At 38.6% G+C, this 23,780-nt stretch overlaps 1 protein-coding gene and 1 long non-coding RNA gene across 2 annotated transcripts in view; one reads left to right on the forward strand and one right to left on the reverse strand.

The window, feature by feature from the left end:
* Positions 1-1,624: 1,624 nt before the first annotated feature.
* On the reverse strand, positions 1,625-8,925 carry LOC148644259 (uncharacterized). Its single transcript, XR_015928618.1, has 4 exons — positions 8,448-8,925; positions 8,020-8,085; positions 4,732-4,986; positions 1,625-3,757 (listed from the first exon to the last, which is right to left on the reverse strand). It is a non-coding gene; the product is annotated as an uncharacterized LOC148644259 (long non-coding RNA).
* The window catches only part of chst8 (carbohydrate (N-acetylgalactosamine 4-0) sulfotransferase 8), a 104,240-nt gene continuing 85,345 nt past the window's right edge, over positions 4,886-23,780 (forward strand). The window contains exon 1 of the mRNA XM_088613452.1: positions 4,886-5,017. Coding sequence (XP_088469578.1) covers positions 4,909-5,017 — 109 coding nt within the window. The 5' untranslated portion in view covers positions 4,886-4,908. The remainder of the gene's footprint in view (positions 5,018-23,780) is intronic.

Below are 23,780 nucleotides of genomic sequence, written 5' to 3' on the forward strand. Positions count from 1 at the left end.
TTTCAGCAAGTTGTCTAGGTCTCTCTTAAACACCAGCACTCCAAGAACCGGGAGAAACACTTAAATTGGTGTTTGTGAACCAATAATGATTCAGGTTGTGAAGAGCTGAAATGAAACCTGTAGACACACCAACTCTCAAAGACCAGACCTGAACATCCTTCATTTAAAGTCACAAATGATATGTTCCATTTCCCACCAAAGTCCAAAAGTAAGCCCTTTCAAAGCATCATGATGCAGAGATGCTCAACTTCTCCTTAAAGGCCGCTGTCCAGCAGGGTTAACATGCTGATAAGAAAAAGATCTTGATATAGACCATTTGAAAGCAGAAAAATGTCTAGGGCATCTAGGGTATGTAGTCAAATCAGACAAACCAAAAAAAGGGCATAATGCCAAATAAAGGCAGAATTTCTTCTGAGTTTTTGCCGTACTGTAAATACAGGAGAAGAAGGTGACCTCACTTGCTATAATTAGAAGTCCTCTTGCAAGTATAGAACTTTTTAGTCTTGAACATACAAGATTACGAGGGGACCTGATCAAATCCTCAAAGGACCGATTAAGTCAAACTAGGGCATTTAGTCAGAATTCACAGTGAAATACAAACGGGAGGGCAGATGTTTTGGTGTAAGAAATTACACAGAATTGCATTAAATACAGAGAACAGCAGGTGCTTCTTATCCCAAGGGTTGTGGGAGTGTGGAACAAGCTACCCCCACCATGCTGTTGAAGCCAATACCCCGGATTCTTTCAAGATATAGCTGGAAGAGATCCTGGTGTCAATCAGAAACTAACTCCCAGGCAGGCAGGCGGGGTGAGAGTTCTGTAGGTAGTATTGGTTGTAACCGTTTGCATGTTCTTATTTGTAAAAACCGCTAATGCTGTGCTAAAAAATGTTGGACAGAATATTTGCACTGGAGTTTTCAGCCCACTTTATATAAGGCAAAGAAAATAAACCCAGATGCCTACACCTCCTCTGAGACCTCTGAAGCAGTACAGTATGATTGCACACAACACCAAAACGGTCCCATTTATTATGCAGATAAAAAGAATCCGGCATGAAGCTATAAATGCCAGTTAACACATCTCCCCAGCAGTCTGACGTACCATGGCGGTATTTAACACCCGTGTGGTCTTTAATCCACAAATCACGAATAAGCCATTGAGTACCCCTGTCTGCAATTTCCTCACTGCTGATCACAATGTTCCTTCTGTTCTGTTGTCTGGAAACTGTGTTAAAAGGGAAATGTTGTGGTGCATTTCAAAGAAGCGCCACTGTTGTGTCAGTAGGTGTAGGCCATCCTTTATTCACGACAGCAGCGTCGGCAGGAGTGCGTTCTGGAGATGAAAGATATCGCAAATCATCTGCAATGTCCCCGGCTCTTTGAGTAATGGGAAGAATCACAGAGTTCCAGACTGCGAGAACAAAGAGACTCAAACTGTACCGGAAGGATAGCTATCTGAGCTGAAATCCCATTACAGCCCTTCCTTCATAAGTTTGTACAGACCTGACATTATCTGTCTCTTTTCTGAAAGAATTCCACAAGAAAATTATTAAACAGGCAAGGTCCACACCTTAAAAGCCACAAAAGCAATTTGCTCAACTTGTATTGATAGCTGATATTATGGCCGTGATGGTGCAAGATATTTCTCAGAGCATTATCTAAGAGAGGAATCTCTGTGCAGGAGGCTGATACTATTCCTGCCAGGATATAGAACCTGTTACAGACTACCAGGAATCCCTTTACTGCTTAAGATGATCAAAAGTAGTGGAGAGTGAATTGCAGTCTTGTAGTGAATCCTCAATAAGTCACAGACCAGAAAAGGAGCTGAACATTTTTGTTCTGATTTTATTTTTTAATTTGTGATTCAAAGCTGCCAAATACTAAAGACAACACCGACTGATGTCTTTACACAAAGGGTTGTGGGAGTGTGGAGCAAGTCATACAGCCATATTATGAACCTACAAACCAGTTTGCTCCTAAAACCATGATGAACGAATAGGCACAGGAAATGACTGTCCTCTTTTCAGTGTTCTTAAATGTAAGAAGACAGCTCCAATTATTAATTACTAATTTTGCATCAATAAAAATAATGTAATCGTATCTGAACTATAAAACAAATCTTCAGTGTTACCATACCTACTGTAGCAACCTAGCAACATCAGCTGCTGATTCTAACAAGCTACTGCTGTAGTTAGTACATTGTTTCAAGTTTGTTTCTGAGATGCTTGGATTAAAAAAGAAGGAATTTCTGAAGAAGCTTGTTTCTCTATTAATAATTTTCTGTCCTTTCAGTTTTGTGGTCTTAATACAATTACAGTATAGTATGCAATGCTGTGATAACGTCTCATTCGTTCTTTGCAACAGTATGCTCTCACGCAATGACAAGCAGATGTATTAACCCAGTGAGTGTTACCTCTGCAATACAACTACAAAAAGATTAACTAAAACGTGGCTTTATTGCAGATACAGTACATATATTAAAAGTCATGCAACCACGAATTTGAGCAAGAATTTCCAATAATGTTAAAATGATGTGTGAACAGCTACTCGCAATAAGAGAGTTGACAGATGTTTCATTAACCCAGTTGAAAACTTTAACATGTGAATAAGATTCATTCAATAGCTTATTTCTGTTTCTTTATAAATAATGTAAGGCTTGAGAGTTTTCAATAAATATGCTGAGAGGCATTAAAAGCACAAAAAATGAGAATTGGAACCAATAGGATGTGTTGCATTTTTTATGCCTGGCAGTATATAAGTCACAGTGTTTGTATTTGAAAAGGTGTTTGATGTGTGGACTGCAAGCATTTTTCTGAAGGGTTTATGCATATATTCCTCCTGCCAAGGTTTAAAGATGCCTCGCCCTAGGCAGGTATTACTGGCACATTTACTTACTGCAGGAGAAATGTTAGAGGCTTTTCAATGTTTGTTTCTCTCTGTTTTGGGGGCTCTAAATCAAAGGAAGTCAATGATTATCTTCTTGTGTAAACCCAAGCTGAATCTTCAAAAGACTGTGTTCTGTAATTGATTGCATTCAGTATGAAGGGGCTGCAATTTCTCTGCACTCCTTAGCACATTCAGGTAGTGATTAAAGTACTGCTGCTCAGTCCCTGGTCATTTCTTTCCAAAGCCATCACAGGATGTTAAAAAAATCTGTAATGTCTAGAAAAAAACTTCAAATATATTTTATTATTATATTTATTATAATACAGTATATAGGGGATTATAATGTTAAGGGAAGATTTTACAATGTTTTACAGGGAGAAAATGCCCCTGGTCTATGCTTACAACTGATGTACAAGCTTAGTAACTGTATTTTAATCCTTTTAATTTTAAATTGTTGGTACTTTAATGTATTTTTCTCTGGCTTGCACATACTCATTCACAGTACAAATAGATGCGCCATTAAATATTTTCAAGTAAGCTTGTAGCAATGGTATTTCTGTGTTTTATTTTGCTACTTACAGAGTAGCATATGTGCACACTTGATTGTGCTGTATTAAAGTGCATTTTTATCAATGAGCCAAAGACTACCAGTCCCACGCCTTCGTGTTTCTAGTGCTCCAAATAATGCAATCATAGAGGTCAGTGAGCTTCAGCTGTCAGGTAGACCGCAACAACAGTGGCGAACAGTATGTGAGTCACATCGACTGCTGTCACTCAGGGTGTACAGAACATCTTTAATACTGAGAGGTAAAGTTCAAGGTCCCTCTGTTGTCCAGAGCTCCTGCACACTCAGCCCTGCTGAGGGGAGCAAACTGTGAGAGAGAGAGAAGTGAAGAAACAGATGTGAGTGATTTCTCAGGGGGAAGACAGACTGGAGTCAGCCACAAATTAATCAAAATCGTTATAGGGAAGAAAGCCCAGAACGGCAGACAGATGTGCACAGTTAGCCCAGCTAATACAGTATATGGAATGATGTAATCAAAACATGGATTTCAACACTATACATTGGTTAATTGCTCCTTAATAATTATCCACTTTGTTCATGCAGGTTTGTGTGTGTGGATAGAGCTTTTCATGGGAGCACTAATACGTTTGCCTACACTTACTCTTAATCCAACAACATTAAAGATAAGCTCACATTCAATACTTTTTGAATGCTTTGCTGACAAATGGGCCTTTGGGGTACAATTACAAAGCAGTTCTGTGGTACAAGCACTGAGCGAACAGGTAAATCAGATATACTGCACAGCCTATGAATGATGCATGATCACTTGGTGTCCACATTTCAGCAAGAGCTGTAGAAATCCTTCTGTTTGGCTCATAACCCAAAGGTAATTATAAATGTACAGATTCTGAGGTTTTTTGAAGGAGCTACGGAAGATTTAAAAGAAATGTAAAGAGAATCCGAAATGCTTAAGTATTTACCAAAGGTCTCCGATTATCACTTTTCAATGACTCACATCTTACTATTCATCTCTTGCAAACAGATAACACCACACCCAGAGAAGAGAAGCAATTTTCATTCTGCTGGGCTTTTATGCACAGCACAATATATTTTAGCTTAAACCAGTTACTCGTGTTCTGGCCAGCCAGAAGAATATGTGTTAGCTTTCCTCTTAAATCTGGATTAGAACTGTACCATACAAGAAGGCTCTTAAACACAGTGCAAGGTCATATGGGCAATATTTACTAGCTGTGGGTCAGTGTAGTGGCACCAGTGTGACTTACGGGTCAGGAAGGAAACTTGTAGTTTCTAATGCTTGAGCTGAACTGTCATCTACTGTACCTTCCTCAATGACTAAACCAGCTTCCCCGTGTGCCTCCTTTTTCAGGTGGAGCTGCCATGGCCGACCGAAGAGGACTGGACAGCCTCTGGGAAGCACTGGAGTCCAGCTGAGGACTAAGGCGTCTCTGCGACAGGCCCTGGCCTAGCCGGGTGGGAGGCGGACAGCAGACTGTCGCCATGAAGCTGCCCTGTCTGTTCTTCTTCATCTTGCTCTTTGGAGCTGGAGGCCTGGTTCTGTTCATCCACCTGCAGGACCTGTCGGAGATGGTACAGCAGCAGGTGCCAGGTGAGTAGCAGCCCTCATTGTGCTGGCCAGCTCTCTCAAGCAGCTCACTTTGATTATGCTTTGCCGGTGTTACGATACGATAATACTTTATGGTCTGATTTTTCAGAAATTTGTTTTGCATCCAAGCAGCTATGTTTAACACACAGAAAGACTTATAAAAAAACTTTATAACCAGTACAAATAAATATCCAGTACAAACCGTACATAGTCATTAGACACCACTCTTAGGTAAACCCAAAGATTATGGAATCCTCATAGCTTTCCATAACCTGTAATGTTTCTTCTCCACAATCTGCCTAAGCCCCTATAATGGTACACACCCCTCAGTTTTGCACATACTGTAACCACTCTCTGTACTTGCCCATCAACCAATACTCCTTCATTGTGAACTTGTTTATTGAGTAGTTTGTTGGAATGTGGTATAAAGGAATTCCTCATTTTGTAACTGTACAGTATGTCTGCATTGAGGGACTCAAAAGTGTCTGTTTGAGGGCCTCAGTTGCTATTTTTCATTCAGAAAATGTGAGGGATCAGAGGAGATACTAACAGCTCGTCTCAATGTACTCGTATTGTAAGCAGTTTGAAAACTCTGCTCAAGTGACATTCCCACTCTCTTAAGAGTACATATTCAAGCTCACCATTTTTGTAGGGTTTCAACATTAAAAATGTGACATTTCTCAGTATTTTTTATAAAGGATTAACTACTGTATGGGATTGCAGCACTTTGCTCAGTCAGTGTCGTTCCACAACTGACAGAACCAGATGACCTGATGCAGGTGTTTTGGATAAATATATAAATGTTTCAACAGCATTACGATGTTATCGCAAGTGGACAGCCAGAATAGGAACCATTAGTCATGTCCTCAGAAGCTACAAATCCATCTTCTGCAATTTAACATCAAAACGCAAAGATTTTATGAGGTAATCTGAGAATTTTATGGCACAACATTGGACAGGAGTTTCAAAGCCTTATACTTTAGTGGAAATTGGACTTCATAATTTATGAACTACATTCACAAAAGAAGACATGGAAAAGGAAAGTAGAAACAGCTGCTACATTATTGCTATCCACAATTTATTTGACATTAAAAACTCAATATTTCAATATCAATATCTACCGTATTAGACTAAGCATGTTTTACATTTAAAGGAAATACCTGAGAAATACATTTGTTTCACTTTTGCACGAAGTGGAAAATGACTTGCTGTTTACAGCACTACAGGCTCCAAGTCGTAAGAGTAGCACACATTAATGTTAACTGTGCTTGTAAAAAAGAGCCACATAACGTCAGAAAATCCCAAACCCCTAGGTACTGTAAAGGCATTTGCAATGTATCTGAAGTAAAATTGTGGAACTTTGTTGTTTACTGGTTGAATGTTGGGACATTTCATATTATACAGTTCACCTCTAGGAAAAAAAACGAACGCATTGCATTTTGGAAAAATGAAGAGCACTTAACTTTTTGATTATACAGTATACTGCACAGAGTTTAAGTTGTATGAATCAATTTACAGGCATAGAAACAGGATCCTGTTGTTTCACTTACAGTACATGTACAGTACACAGAAGATACTTAATAAAGTGAATCAGCATATGGAAAGTATTCAATTGTGAAAACTGCCTTGTGAAGCAATGATATACAAGCGGATCTGTGAGGAATGCACTTGTGTGGACAAATGATGGCACATGTTGGAGACCACTAACACCACCTGAGCCCACTACAGGACATGTAGTGCATTCCTAGGACTAAACATCTGGAGGACACTGGTGCTGTTAGTGCCCTCTGGTATGTATCGTCATGCTGTCATGAACATGAACGTCTGCCTTTAACAAGGCATTTTTTAAATACGGTAGTAGTTCAGGTGGGTAGCTGCGTCAGCATGCATAGGCTGCAAAGGAACAAGTGATTTTTTAAATACGTCAGCTGTTTATAAACTGCCCTTGTAACTATTTTTTCCTTATGCATTCAGTATTTAGCAGGCTCAATGGGAAACAGAACATGCAATACTTTCCTAGCTTTTGTCTCATTACACACTTTTTGAAAGTGTGACAAGGACACAATCTGCATTTTTTTTGAATGACGAGACCCACAGCCTCCCCTTTCTAGCAATACTGGGTTTTAATTAATTTCCCCAAAAGCCATTTCTGTCTGCCTTTCTCTGCTGCTCATCCCATTTGTTTTTGTAAGTCCACAGCCTCTGGTTCCCTGCTGTGGAGAAAATACATACAACAGCACGGTGGCGATTGTCATATTTCACTTTTCACAGGCTCGTGTGAATTTGTGTTTTTTTATTCTAACCTTAATGGAAAAGGCAATGGCAACTCTAAAATCCAACAAAAGAGTTAGCTGTTAGCCTAAGTTAGGCCTAGAGTTAGCCTAAAAGGGCAGTGACATGCAGCAAAGCTCCCCCTCTAGATCTAAATCTAGTTTCAACTACCAACACCACAGGAAAACATGGTACACTTACTTACATTTCTATCTGAATTTTGTTAATAATTATAAAGCACTAAAGATCAAGGCTTTCTATAATGGAATCAGAGTTCGCTCATGACAAGTGAACTGATGTTGTCTGAGTTGTGGGTTCTCTGCCTAGTCTTCTGTTACCATTAATAATTTAATAGAAATATCTGGTTTCTTTATCCCTTCTCTTGGATGCTCATAATTGCACAGCAATACTGCACAGAAATCCCTATCGGCTCTCCCTGGATACATACAGTAATTAGGTAATGCATGAGGTTTCCAGATAGCAGAGAGCCGATTGGAAATACAGCTGCAGCTGAAACTTAAACTGCTGTTCCTCAGTTAAAGGCAAAGAGCATGAAGCACAATGCTTTTACTTTCATGTGGATGATAAAAAACATCTGACTGTGTTACACAAATTACTAGATCTGTAAACTAACTCTGTATTATGTGTGTTTCAAAAATACTTGAGCTTAGAGCCACAGCTACCTATTCTGCTGTTCCCAAATCAGGCTCTTTGAGATTAATTATCAGGCTTACCCTTTTCATTCTGGCAACTTTTAACCTGCAGAGACCCCCCCAACACTATACAGCCGTGTTGGTAATCTGTAATTAAGAAAAATAGACTGTAAAACATCAGGAAAGGCTCCTCTAGAGCTCATCATAAGACATGACTAATAAGATCTAAAGAAACAACAATAATGAGTCACAGAATCTGGTTTAAGAAAATAGATCAAATTGGAAAACTTACACAAGTATATAGTGCATATTTAGAAAGATTTTACAGTGGGAAGTCTATAGTGGGAACTCCCACCCTTGAATACTAGTTAATAACTAGTCTCGTAATTCAGCATAATGAAGATGTTAATTAAAGCAACTACAGGATGTCACCGTTACCTACTACTGTTCTTGTCACCTACCTAACACTACAAGAGCTCTTTCCAATACTACCCTGGCTCTGTACTCACTGATTAAAGGTCAACTCCATGGTGCATCAACTCAGGAGGGGAGTTTACATATCACAGGCTATGTTGGCTGTAATTACAAAATACGAAACAAAACCAGATCCTTTTTTAATTATACCATGTCTTGTATAATTACATCAGGTATCATCAGTATACATTTCCACCACTTATTCTGTTCTAACAGCCTTTTTAATTTGATCAAAAAATGCTTTTTTTTATTTAATCCACTCATGAGAGATTTTGAACACTGGGAAACCGAAATAAACTATTTATCTCTTGCAAACCTGCTTACTCCTCTATGTCCAACACATGTTGTCAGTAGACGTTCATTCTTAGTTTTATAAAACCTTCATCTGTTTTTGCATGATTTTGAGGGGGTTCGCAGTGGGGTGTTTAGGAGAATCAAAGTGACCTACAGTGACCTTTATTATTATTTCTTGGAAGGTTTAGCCGATTCCTGCTTTCATACTGAATCTTCACAGTTCAGTCCCTTATAATAGTCGGCTTTTGTATATTAAAAAGCACAGTGAGGTTTGGAGTGCTCCATCTAACATTGGTGTGATTTAGTATATTCAATTGTGTTCTGTACAATGTGTTTGAAAATTCACATCACATAACAACAGTTATTTACAAATAACTAACAAAAGGTACAGTAATAAGGCAAAATACGACCAGAGCTGAACTAGCCAATCAAAGGCAATGCATGGTGGCAAAATAACAGGAAATTGTAAAAATACCTTGCAAATTTGCTATTAAAGTTACAGGAACATTTAGATCTGTAGTTTAAATGTTCCTGTAACTTTAAATCTAGACTAAACCATTACTTTTATGAGCACCCCTATAGTATCAGTCAGGAAGAAATGTATTTTGTTTTTAAAGTTTTAAAGTAAATGATCCAGTGATGATTGGGCTTGTAAGTAAACACCAAACACTTTAGGAATAAAACTCAACAAAGATATACTGTATATACTGTATACAGTGTATAGGCTTTGGGAATACTGTGAAAACGTTCACCTAGTGGTGAAAAGCAGTACTCCAGGGATGGGATGCTCTTCAGCTCCTTTTCAGCACCTTCTCAGTAAAAATGGTTATGTACATACCTGCAGTTTCCTTCTGGTAAAGTGTAACAGAGTGAATGTTTGTCAACAGAAAGGCAATGGTGCCTTGTTGTCAGTGAGAGACAGCGTGCTAACCTCTTAAAGTAATGCTTACATTAGTTTGCTTTAATAAAGTACTTCTGACAGCAGCTGTTTGTGTTGATTTGTTAGTACCCATTTATTCCTTCCCACACCTCACACACTGACCTAATTGGAATGCGGCACTGAAAAAGCAATATCAAAGTAATTTTCCACAACATTAGGTGCAATTTACTTCTGATCTTTGGAATGAAACAATCCTATCCCTTTGGCTTCTGCGAGCACATAAACCTTGATTACATTCATGTACCGGGCAGTCATGCCAGCAGCTCTCGCGGTTCGCTCTGTCCCCATCTCCCCGTACACATGCGATGGCAGCCCCTTGTGCAGCTCATGCTCTACTACGCCCTGGAAGAAAAAGCGATACCTAATGAAGCAGGAGGAATGCATTAGAGCCGTAATAGTGACCATCTGGGTGGATCTGAGACCTGGGCCCTGACACTACACCTGTACTTTTAACCCACTTGTTTTTCCTCCACTAGTTGACTCCTACTGATAAAGCGCAGACAGCCCCTGACTCAAAACGCTTTCCTTTCCTGATTTTCCTGTTATTAGTGTTTTTGTCCGGATCCTCTATGTTTCACCTAGAGACACGGTGTACCTCATTTTCTTCCTGTTGTCTTTTTCTGACTTCCACCATATCTCTTTCCTCACAGAATATGTCATAGGACTGTTAAATGTTTTGCAGTTTATTCTTGTTCTGCTTTCCACAGGAAAAGAAAGATGTTTTTAAAGCAGGGAAATTTTATGTCACAGAAGCACTGTGCTCTGGAGCTCCTGGGTGAAGCATTGACACTTAAACCAAAGCAACACCACCAGTAATTAGCGTGATGCTTTGCTCGCTTGTAGCAAAACAGAGGACAGCCAAGAACACACACTCTATAATAAAAAAACAAACAAGGAAATTGAAATGAGATTCAGAGGAAAACATAATCCTTTGATCTCTACTTTCAGAAAACTTTTAGAAGGGTGGAAACATTTTATTTTGTTTTCGACAAACAGGCAGCACAAAGCGTTCTATTGGAGTTGAGACAGGAGTGTCTCCCGAGGCAGCAGGTGTATCAGAAGCTGTCACAGTGATCTTAATATCAAGGGAGCACACTGCACTGTGTAAAAAAGGCAGTAAAGAAATCAATACGGGATGGTATTTGTGTGCCATATGGATCCAGCTGAGAAGCAGCTTTTTAAAAACCTCTTTGAAGCTTTCTATCACAGTCCTTTTTCCCTCAAATCCATGCTATGCTGTGAAACTTCAAGCCCTACGGTTAGAGGCTCTGAGAGCACCTGCTGTAACAAGTCACCGATAGTACAACTGAATATCTATTGCTGCCACTCGACAAGTCCTTCAGAATTCTTATTACATAACTAATATGACTCAGGCTCGTTTGTATTTGCCACAGAAGGTGGTTCGTTTTTGTAATTTCCTACATTCCTGTTTATTGTTCTTGTGAGTGGTTTAACACACAGAAGGCCTGCATTTCAGTGCTTACTGTTTACTTACTAGGTGCATTAACACTTGAACAATAATCCGCTTTGAATGGTGATGAAAGGCTGAATTATGAGCCCAGAAATGCGTTACAGTGCCTTCTGCACCTGTGCAGCGAAAGCAAGATACAGTATCCAAGAGAAATTCTGAGCTGGGGTAAACTGTGCAGTTGCTGTGAGATGCCATTCTTTACATTACATGAACACATTCCATTGTTTTGTTGGACATCTGAAATTGCCTACCACATCTCATGAGCTAGGGTAAATCACCCAAATACCCCTTACAAAATTTGGCAACAGTTTTTAGATACTGCAGGGTAAGCCTTAGTTATCTGAGTTTCCAGAGCAGGCAATCAGCGGAATTCAAAAAAGGAAAGACAGGGACAAAACACAATGCATGATCCAGAACATGATTCCTGAAGCTGGCAAATGACTCAGTGTAAATAATTTATGTACAAAATTGTTGACCAGCCTTGAGAGTAAAATTTTAATTTCTGTTGTACACTGGAAAATTATGGCATCCAATTATCCCTTTTAATTAAAGCAAATGAGGGAGAGAGTAAAAGACCCCAGTCCCTTAGCTTTGTCTTTCAGATTGCTGATCATAAGTGCTTTATATTGTCCTAGAAATCTGCAGCTTATTAAATATGACAAGGTCCTGGCTGTTACCATCCCCAGTCATTTCCCAATCTGTCCTGCACTGTTCTCAGCTGTCTCCAAATAAAAAAGCTGACGCCATGGGACGACCAATTAATCAAGTGTGGATCAGTTTATCGGAGGCCTCTAATGAACAGTAGCATGAAAATAATTGTCAAAATGCCGTGAGCTGCAGCACTCTGGTTAGCAATGTAGACATCGCAAGCTGTATTAACAGTCAATGAAAGAGACACGTGCTAACGATTTCACCATACACACTCATAAAGGACAATTCCATGTAGCACAATACAGAACTTTTCTTTTGTTACCACTTGTTCAAGGGTTCTATCCCTGACGTCTTGTAACACAGCCCGGATTTATCTGCAGGCTCTCCCAGCTTGGCTCACCAGTAACCCAGAAAGGCAAATCTTCACTGTGGTGGAAAACAGTTTGTACGGGTCTTATAATTACTGTACCACTCCTATCCTTGGGGCTGAATGGGTAACTAAAGGCAGGGATTATACAACTGCTGTGATGTAAATTGTGCTTCGCCCCTTCTGTCAATCTGTAGTTGTTTTGCTCCTGTCAGAACATTTTTCCTCACCATTGTGCTCCCTTCAAAACAGAGTCCTGAAATGAGCATGAGTAGGCCTGTTTTCTTACTGCACCCCAGCAGGAAGCAGACAGACGGAGAAAGCCTGCCAGGCAAAATCTCTTATATAACCACTGCTTACTTCTGTCTCCTGGTTTCGTGGCACATACAGAATGTTCCAGGAACTGAAAGCCAAATTTCTGCAGACTGGGAAATTGAGAAAGTGATTCAAAGAATTTGCAGAACCATTTAAATCTACAAAAGTGAGATCTTCTTTATGTGCCTGGTCTCCAGTACAGTGTCGTGTTCAGATGCTAAAGAACTTACACCATGGGAAGAACCAGAGATTGCTCCCGCCTCCTCCCCACTACTTTATACAGTACGGTACCTGCCAATTAAAACAGCTATCTTCAAGCCGTTTCTTTCTGCTGTCTTGATTCTTAATACAAGGCAATTTCATATCAGACATTTTATTACACATAATTAACGCAAGTAAAAAAGTAGTTGATGAACAGTTAATGATCTAGAACAACAAATTCCGTCAGATTTTGATAAATTATTCATCTAACAAGCCAATATTAAAAACTTAACGCTTAAACATTTATAGCAGATTATCAACAGGGATTCATATACTTCCGAGTGCACTAATCTTTATTAGCCCAGGACCCAATATTATATAAAGCTTACTTCAACCTTATCTAAAACCTCCAAGATGACTTCATTAACCAGTGTTGGTGTAATTAGGAGACTGAATGGCAGCAATATATGAGAAACAGTATTAGGTCAGTGTCAGAACTCAGTCATGACCTTTTTTAACAGTACTGAAGTAAAAAAATAATCAGCCAAATCACTTTTTCATTACAGTTAATTAGATTTCCAATATGAGTCTTAAAAGTGAATCATGCAGTAGTAAAAGTGATGAAGAAAGAAAAAAAGGCTTTTTATTTGCATGAAATGTTGCCCATGTAAGTCAAGTAATGGGACTTGAAATGAGATGGTGTTGCGTTATTGGTGAATCAGTGTCTGGACTATGTTAAAAGGCTAACTTTAATTTTCCAAGTTTTTATTTCAAGGGCAGATGCAGCTTAAATCTTACTAAAAGAAAATAAAAGACCCCTAACCAGTTACTTGAACTGTAATAAAGGTAACTGTACATCATCACCCTTGTTTATTTATTTCTTTAGATCTGCATATCCTCTTTAGTGCTGGGTCCAGGTTGTTTTAACAGCAACAGGAAGTGCACAAATGCTTATCTACTATAAGTCAATGCAATGCAACAAAAATCAAGCACACTATACTTTCACACCAATAACCAATCGTTGCACTGGTGTGTTGAAGTGCATGTTTATTGCATGTCAGGAATTGTTCAACACTGATTTTCTGAAGGTGTTTCTGTCTGCAGACTGATAACAGACGAATCAGTATAATGCAACTATTAAAAACTACATATCTTATCACTCTTGCACTTATTTCAGTACATTTCATTCTTTCAGCACAATAAGTAAAATTTGGTATTCGCCAATATCATTCCAAAAAACTCCAATTAAATCTGCTGTTGTGTTGGTGTGGATTCCTATGAGACACTGACGCTCCTTTTAATTACAATACTCTTTTATTTTGGACAGCTGGTCTGTTTGATCTGTTTCCGATTTTGCAATTATAAACTCACCTTAGTGTTAGATACTTATCACGAGTAAAACAATGACAAGTGACCCCTTTGTTCTAAATAATTAAGATGACTCTCCCTGTTCTCCCTTAGTTGATCATGTCTGCATTGTTTTAATACCAAAATTGGCTGGAAAAAAAGTATTGCAAATGTATCATGCTTGCAGTTACAGATGAAATTCCAGTCTGTGCTCTAATTGGATCGTGAGCAATTCTAAATGGATTCCAGTGAGCTTAGGAATTGAGTGAGCCTAGTAATAGGTTTAGTATCCAGCGTAAGTGCCACTTTGAACACAAAGTATGGTTTATAACCATTTGTGCTCAACATTTTCTATCTTATATCTGCCACTTGTGCTGAAAAATTGCTCTGATTTTCATTTTAATCCCATAATGTGTAATACAATATCTGATAGCTTAAATAAAATAGAACACTTACCACCTGCCCACCACAGGCTTTGGTGGATAATATGCACACAAAATATTAAGAACCTCTGGTCACATGAATTCTCAGGTAGGGAATGTTTGGTTGGCTTGAGGAACAAACAGTAAGATAAAATTCCATCACTTTCCCTGAACACTGAATTGGATGAAGCAGTTTGAAAAGGGATGGATATGTAAAATCCCATTCTCTTCAATAACTTTGTTAATTAATAGGCTGGAAATGCCATTAATGGATTTACTCTAACCATGATAGTCTACTATTTTAGAAATTATGTTTTCTATAGTTGTGTTTTATCATGTTAAAAGGGAGCAGTTAACCCAAAACAGAGATGACAATGCACTTAAAGTAATTACTGTATCCAAACATTCACCTATAGGCTTGTTAAAAACAGCTTGCACGGTCCTTTAACCTGATCAATTCCACAGTGATGGGAAGTTAGCAGTACTCAAATTATTCTCATGAATAATTACATATTCAGACTAAGAATTTATACCAGCACAGTGACTTTCTATAAGGGTTGTTTTAAAGAGGCCACATATTTAACTGGTCTCATCTGGGCAGCTGTTGTTTTATTTGACTGTGCAGGCCATGAGGGATTAGAAGTCATGCAGCTTCCAGGTTTTGAAGAAACGAAGAAACCCTTCTGCCATTCAAAGTGATAACAAGCTGTCAAAATATAAATGAAACTCGCTGACTCCACCAGGAATCCCGGTGTTACTGGATGAACTGATCTTTATCTTAAATATCATGTTATGATGGAGGGACCGAGCAATGACAGACATACAGTACTGGAGCTTTGATCTAAGTTCCCACAGTTATTCCCTGGAATCTCAGAAAGCCTTGATATGTCTTTAAAACAACAGAGTTTCATTTCACAGCATGTTTCCAGAAATGTTAAACTCAAGAAAACATACTGTAATACCGTATATAAATAACAGCATGAAGGAAGGGACTTTGTTTTTTCCAAGTTTCTTTTTTAAATAACACAGATGGTCCAATAACAGTCATAAATCTTTGGATAAACTCCAAGCAGAAAAGTAACTACTGTTTTAATGAAAACTGCTTTTTGCTGTTAAAACTGAATAATACATTACCAATGCCTCCATAAGGTTATCTATCGAGAGACTATTGAAAGCACTGCTCTGATTATTAGATACACTGTACACAGCCATTTATATGGCGTGAAACCACTCATATAGGGTTATTTGCAACCATGGATCAAAAGATTCATATAACCTCTTTGCTCATAATGTTAATGTTTGCTCATAAAACACCTTCATTTTGTCAACCTTATAAAATTCGTACACAACCTTGAAATAGAGCATCTGTAAAGGTGCACCATAAACAATAAATTGCATTATTACACCTTCAATTGTTTCAATAACTTTTCAGAGGGTTTTCTGAAGGAACAGCACTGGCTTCGTTCTCCGAAAGGAATCTAATATTATGGCTCTCAAAAAAAATGTCACTAAGGGACTAAGCAGCAGCAGCACAGTAAATGTATTTGTCACAGAAGACTAAATTCCGGGAGGCAGAAAGCTTACAGTTCTTTCTGAGAAGGCCGGTGTTCTGGGGTTTTTTTTTCCTCAAAAGGGTTTAGAAAAAAAGATCGATCCAGAAATATCGCCATAAATGATAAATGTCATTAAAATGTGCTTTTGCACAGAATAAGGATTTTTCTTTCCCGATGGGCCTCTCGTGGAATGGAGTCCGGTTCTGCGGGACAGGAGAGGGCCAGGCGTGCTGATGTCTGCTTGGGTGTTCGGGTACGGCCCTGCTGTGGAGAGCTTTCACAGCCTCACGGCCGCGGTCCTGAAGAAAGCACGGCAGGCAGTATACTGTATTTGAGTTCTCCTCCCGATGTGAAGAAGAATCGTGCTGGGAGGTGTAATTTCAGCAAAGAGCACAGTATTGCTCGCACACAGCACACTTGCCATCTCCGAACACCCTCGGCAGTGCATTAGCAAGCCTCTTGCAGTAGGACAGAATCGACAGCATCACGGCTGGCTCTTGCTCCCCTACCAAAGCAGCACAAGAACGTTTTCTGTCAGCTTTTTAAAGCAAAGGCCCGGAGAAATCCATATTACGTCTTGTGAATTTCCCCAGGCAAATACAATAATTTCCTGAAGGGGAGTGGACTTCTTAAATTCCCCTGGATGACACTGCTAAGCATAGAAGTCAGCAGTTCTGACCACAGCTGCTTTATGATCCATGGTTTACCTCTGTACCCTCCCTTCACTGTATGAAAACTGAAAGGAAAAGGCAGCTAAACAGGCTATAAGAAGGGGACGACATTACGGTAATGTGGTCACAGATGATGATAATGCTCTTACCAATGAATGTAATTAATGAAAATCTTCTTCATAGATTTGATTCTGAAGTCCCATCTTTAGAGGATAACTGACAAAAATTCAGCCCACACTGATATAGAGAATTGTATTTTTAAAATGCAGTATTGTGCATTTACTGTTATTTTTAAACACAAAAAATATTTTAAAAGCTCTGTTCGATCAGCCTTCAGTTTATTCATTATTTCACAACTCATGTTCATGTAGAAAATGTTACTACTAAAGAATTTGGAATTTGTATGTCCTTGTATAAAACTGATAAGGTTGTTGTTTTCGGACATCCTCTCTGACAGCTTAAACACTTATTGCATGAAGCAACACAGTAAGAAAATCAATAAAAGCAAAAAGCTTTGGGGCCTGTATAAATGTGTCCTTTTTTAACAGACGATAACATAAGCCCAAACCAATTCTAGAGTTGCTGCTGCATTCGTTTACATTCGGAAAAAAATGCAATAAATTACAAAAAGCATATTTTGCCAGAGTGGTATTAGTGATTAAAGGAATGCATCCTTCTTTCGAACATATAAATCTCTTGCCGAGATAAGCTGTCAGAGGAACCAGGCAGGCGGCCCTCCGTGGGGCCTGGAATAATGTTAGCTGCTGTTGTGCATGTAGCCAAAGTGACAGTAACAAAATAGGAATCTAAATGAGTGTCGCTGCCCAGCCAGGCTCATTTCCGCTGGCTGTCCAAATCGGCCACACACACACTTTTTGTATCCACTTTTTTCTCACACACCTCCTCTCCACCAGCCACCCCACCCCCCAATGTCATCTGATGCAAAATAATAGGAAACAGTGGGTTTTTGCATCCCCCAAACTCACTGAAGTGAAACCACGCAATTAAAAAGCACATGTTCTACATCAATTATTTTGCACACATATCAGACTTGTTCTCCAGCCCAGGCTGTCTGTAATTGAGTGTATCACGTGACACTGTGAGCGGTGCGAGGCCATTCTCTTCTGGCCAACTCGATTAATTATTTTTTCCCTAGAAACTGATCATGTCAACTCTTGGACCTCGCCAATGTGTGATCATTATTTCTTGATGCGTATTCTCTCAGCAATCGAATTCACTCTTTTTTTGTAATTTTGCTCTCTTTTAATGCAGTTTGATGGGAATGTGACAGCTGTTCTATTTAAATATTTAATCGAGCTGTAATATTTTAAGTCATTTTATCTGCTCTATTTAGCACCACTTCCAGTGAACTTTTCAGTTTTTTTATCCTGTGTGCCTGAAAAGCAAACATTGAGACACTCAAAAACTCAAGATCCGGTGCACTATTTTAAAGATCTGCTATATTATAACTAATGGAAAAAGAATACTTCTGTTCCTCATAATCACCCATCAACCTGCTGTCATATCTATTTTTCTATTTTTTGCAGAAGCTGATCATTAACTTCAATTTTCATTTCAGAAAAACAATTATAAAATATCAAATGGATTGCAATTGATGGAGAATTCAATATCATTAAACGGCACTAGCTCTTATTCTTGGCCTTGGCTATGAATGGCTAAAGCAATTTACAACATTTCAGCCTCAGTTCAGCAACAGAAATTGTATAGCGACTACAGAGCTACAGAGCATGTCAGTGGCAGACATGTCCTGGAAAATCCCCAATGAGACAAAGTGGTTTGAAGTTTAGGAGTGCACTGCATTCGCTGCATCTGGAAACTTTTGTTTTTGGACTTTAAACCAAAAATGTCTTCCCTTCATGCAGCTTATAACTGAAGCATGAGAGGAAGATTAGATCTTAATCTCACATCCTTCCATTCTCCAATGTATATGCAGTGTAGTGCACATCTCACCTTCTGAACTTCCCTTTGCACGTTTTTCTCAAACCCCTCCCACCGCCCCACCTACACCCTTGTCGGTCGCTCTCATCCTTACAATCCGCCTGCTGGTCCCCCAGCTGGGTGAGTCACGCCAAACAACCTCTCACACAGTTTGTCACGGTATCGTTCTTATTAGTATCTGACCCAACGACTGAATTATTCATTTGCTTAGCAGGCAAAAATGATTTAAACAATGACAGGTCTATGAATACAAGCAAACTATTACTAATCCTAATTAAACGTTAACAGGCATGGGCTGGGTATGATGAAGGGATTGCAGAATGTGCTGTTCAAAATTAAAATTTCTATACTCACTTAAAGAAAAGATGGACTCCATGGGCTTAGAGGTCTAAGTGCTGTTTTATAGTGGAACTCTACTTGTTGCAGTGTAAAGCTCACCATTTTGTGGGTATGCAGTATGCAGCTCTGGTTTTTCTTTTTGCAGGTCATATTGTCAGTTTTTCTCCTTAAGGCTTTGTTGTAACACTGCATTTTCCTTCCCACCACTTTTCAGAACACAAAAGAAATGTGATTTACCACCTAGGAGCCAGGGACTGTAAATACTGTGTACTCAAAGCTTTATATCAATATTTTACAACAACTCAGTTGAACGCCTCAATTTGGGGATAACTCAGATTTGCTCTTCAGTCAGCCTAAGCTTATTTTTAAAGCATATTGCTGCTTAAAGCTATGCAGGTATTTTTAAAATTTGGTTAGTAACACTTAAAATTATTCTGAATAAAAGAAAAAAAGAAAGAAATGATTTTCAGAACCATACACTATAAAGTACTGTAGAAGCAGGATAATCCTTATATTAACCCTTATTCAGTGGATGCTTATACTCTTTGGTTTTAAAAGCAATTGAAATAAAGTGCAAATAAGGAACGTTTATTCAGTTAGTGTTATTAAAATAAGCAGCTATAATACTCTCAGAGATATACATTTTAAAATGAACAGCCTCATATAAGCCACACTATCCAGAAACTAAAAAAAAAAGATCTCTAATGCCAGGAGGTAATGTAGCATTTAAAATTAAAGTCGTTAGATTCTAATGTATTATTCTGCAGCACTAATGAAAGAATGAATAACAGAATGGTATATTTCATATCTTAAATTTGCTACAGTTATGAATAGAGCCACCACACCAGCAGCCTGTATGACTTCAGCAGTGATGTTTTCAGTTTATAGGGAAGTTACTCTCAGACTCCCAATATTCAGGACAGTCATACTGTACCTGGACTTTGAAAAAAGGTCACCAGAGTTCAATTTCTTCAGAGGTGCAAAGCTGCAGGAATTATTTTCTTCAGGTAACAAAAACTTGCAAAAACTGATAATGAACACAAAACTGTTCAAACACAGATTACATTTCCCTTCTTAAAATACAAATACTGTAAGATCATTACAAGTGAGAATACAATGCAATACCTATCCACAATTCCTTCACAACTGTTATCATTCTGAGATCCTTGAGTATAATGCTTATAAAGTCTTCAAGTAAACTTTTTAACAAAGGATTTGTTCAGATTTGTTTTATTATGTAAGCTTCATTAGGTTAAGAAAATAAGAAGTTTGAAATGTACCAGTCAAAGTATATGGGTTGTGACGACTTTAATGCAAATGCAATTCAATGGGTTCATTAACAGCATGGAGATCATTCTCACACAAATGCAGTCTTTTATTACTGAAACAACAAAATGAGTGCATTCCAGTTCAGTCCCCCCCCCAAGTCAGAGCACGGTGCTCATTCCTACACAATGGAGAAAATTTGGACCTCATAAAAAGTTTTTTAATTAGTTCCAAATAAGTAAAAACCCATTAACAAACAGGGAATGACTCCCCAACCTGTCGTCAGCAGTAACGATGATCTTTACCCTAAAAAGTCAATAGGCTGGTAAATTTGGTAAGAGATCATTCTTGAGCACCATAAAATACGCAGATATGCCTATTTTAGAGATAGTTCTTAAAAGAAAAAATCTAAATGCAAGTTCCTTCGATGCTAAGTACTATCTTGGCATTATAATAAAAACAAAACATGCTTTAAAAGTCTGAAGGAGCATTTTATAATATGAGCAAATTAATTTCATATTACAACATTCTGTACATTGACATACTGTACAGCAGCAGATGATAATTTCACTATTAGTAAATATCACTAACAGAGGCTCCTGTGTCAGTTTGTGTAGAAGTGATGTTGTTTGTACACTGCTGTTGCATGGAGGGGATTTTGGGAATATGTCTGTAAAATTCTCTGTAAAAAAACAACCAGTCACTGAAATTAATGGTCATGTATCAAAGTCATCCTCTGTAAAGAAAATCAGACACATAGGCAAAATATGCATAGAAATATTAACTTTGTTGTATCAATCAAAGAGACTGCTTTTAAATTTAAACTAAAATTAAGACAAGTGTCACACGCTTGAAAAAAACACAGCTGACAAAGAATTGTGTTTGCTGACTGTTCTCATTATCACCATTCTTAATTTTTTCTGGCTTAAGACAGTAAAAATGAAAGAAAAAGTGTTTACAACATTTTTGTTAATTTTATTGCAAAATATACAGTAGGTAATACCACAGAAATGCATTCCATAACATCAAATGCTCATCTTACTATCGTTTTCTTACCCATTTCAGTAATTACCTGTCACGTTCAAAGGCTGTAACCTGGGGCTCAGGACAGTAGATACTGTTTGTGCAAATGTATATAATCCACATATAACAGGCTTGAAAAGACAGGCAAGCACCACTTCTGACGAGCGCGAGGGCTCGCAAACAGCCAAGTGTAACTGCCAAAATGTGAGCATGAATGAGATTGCCAGAGTCAGCACTGCAAGTAGCCTAATTGGTAGGTGTCTTATCTATAGATGTACAAGTAAACACTGTATTTACCGCAGAGCAGCAGAGGCTTCAGTCTCGCCATATGGTATCATTTCTAGGGGTCAGAAGAATTCAGGCATAATTCAACTGTTTATTAAGAGGGATTATTTTAAGACTATTAATATACATCTTGCATATCTGCTATAGTGGAGTTATACTCATGTTAAAGAGTCCAATTAGCTTGTTTGCAGAAAACAAAAACTTGAGCTGAAGTGTCCAATTCGTTTTTGGCCAACATTGAAGAGGACAACAGAGAGAGTGCCTCAGACGTGTCCTCAAGGCCAAGATGAAGAAGTGCACCACTGTCACTACCACTCAAGACTCAAGACTACTGCCCCGGACCACCTCAGATGGAAGAAGGGTCCGCTCATCACTCCAAACGCACAGCAGATTGCCTGAAAAGCGGGATCAGCAGAACCAGCTCATCGTGAGCAGATCAACGACTCCGGATTTCCCATTTAGCTCAGGAGCTCTCGTATAAACTGTTACAGAGTCTGTCTAGCCCAGATTGGCCTCGTCAGCCATCCTGAAAACAATCATGCTAGATTGCAATGAACACCGAGAAACAGACATTTTCTGCAATCAGTTTCAGCGGTCACTTGACACTTAAGTTGCCTGTTTAGGTAAGCCAACCTGCAATCCATGTAATTTCCAGCTTTTTGTATAATGCAAAGTGCCGCTGTTGAGGCATCCTCATAATCATATAGCTGACACTCAGATGTTAATTCCATCAATAGCAAACCTTATGGCAGCAGAGTCACGCATTGATCTGACAAAGCATTTTATCACAGGCTTATGAGCCACAGCTAATCTTCGTTTAAGTTTCTGAGACACTGCATGGTTTAGAATGCCAGGTCACAATGTGACCATCATCCAACAATATAAATCAGATGTACACCCACTTTAAAATAAATTATGAAATCAATGCAAATTAATTTTAATAAATGCATGATCTAGGCCTGCACCTAAGAGACCACTATTCACAAAAGGTGTAAAAATCTGGACAATGAATTGGAAGGAGAAAGGAATGATTAGATTTATGCCAGAAATGTCTATTTTCTGTGAAGTGCAGGATTCTCATCTAAATTGTTATAAAATGTGTTCATTTTTGTTGAAAATTACTTCTACAACATTTAATTTGATCAAATTGGGAACTCACTGGTTATCAACACGTATTCCACAGTTCTGTGGCTTGCCATCTTCTGCCTGCAATTATGAAAACAGGCTTCTCTCACGAGGCGGACTGTCCAACCATGGCTGTGATCCTGTTGCACTTCATAGAAGCTCTCTTTCATCTCTGCCTAGTCAGTGTCAGTGCGATTCAGATCATATGACAAAATATTAAGGACATACAGTAAATTCAAGACAATGATCCAAAGCAGTTAGGCTACATTTTCCATTTTTATCCAGTTTAAGATTTTGTAGCTGGGAAAAAACTATACAGGCTTTACACTATATTTTGCTGTTTCTTGCAGGGTTGGGGTGCTAAATACAGTACAACACTGTTGCAGTTTTGTAGGCATGTGATGTGTCTATGTCATGAAAAGATAATGCAAAGTGCAAAGTCCACACTGCATGTACTGTATATCAAGGCCTGACATCTCACAATGACCACTACTGACAGACCATCTTGCCATATTCTCAATATAGCATCTCATCATGGCTGCTGCAACCCACTGGAAGTCCTGACAACTCTTCACTAGTTTCCCAAAGTCCAGGCCCAAGGACCCATCAACTGCTAAACTCAAGCTAAACCCCATTGGCAGCGCTAAACATACGCAAAAGAACTTTGCTCGTCTTAAGATGGTGAAGACTTACCTTACCAAAAAGCTTCAAGTGAAGAACGATGTAGTGCCGATTCAGATTCCCAAAAGGCAGACAGAGCTGCAGAATCAAGAGTAGTCTGTCATTTCTACATTTTCCACTCACCTAAATTGGAATGCAATTAAAAAATTACATGTAACATATTTAATCTTCTCAGATTCATCAGATATTTGGAGGAATGTCTAAGAAGGGCTGCATGCATCAGATAATTAAGAAATTCATTTGAAGATTTTTGTTCAGCCTTAAAAGTTTTAGGTGTTCATCACGTAGAGGAGGGAGCTTTATTACTGAAACAGTCCCTGAAAGCAGAACCTGGAAGTAATTCTTCAGTCTCATTTCATTCACAAGATAGGTGGATTACTAGTGTGAATGATTATTATATAAGATCGCTCTACACTGATGTTTTAAGCTTACAGCGAAGTTCATTTATACATTGAGCT

Source organism: Lepisosteus platostomus, chromosome 20, assembly GCF_059453375.1.
Source record: "Lepisosteus platostomus isolate fLepPlt1 chromosome 20, fLepPlt1.hap1, whole genome shotgun sequence".
Lineage (NCBI taxonomy): Eukaryota > Metazoa > Chordata > Actinopteri > Semionotiformes > Lepisosteidae > Lepisosteus > Lepisosteus platostomus.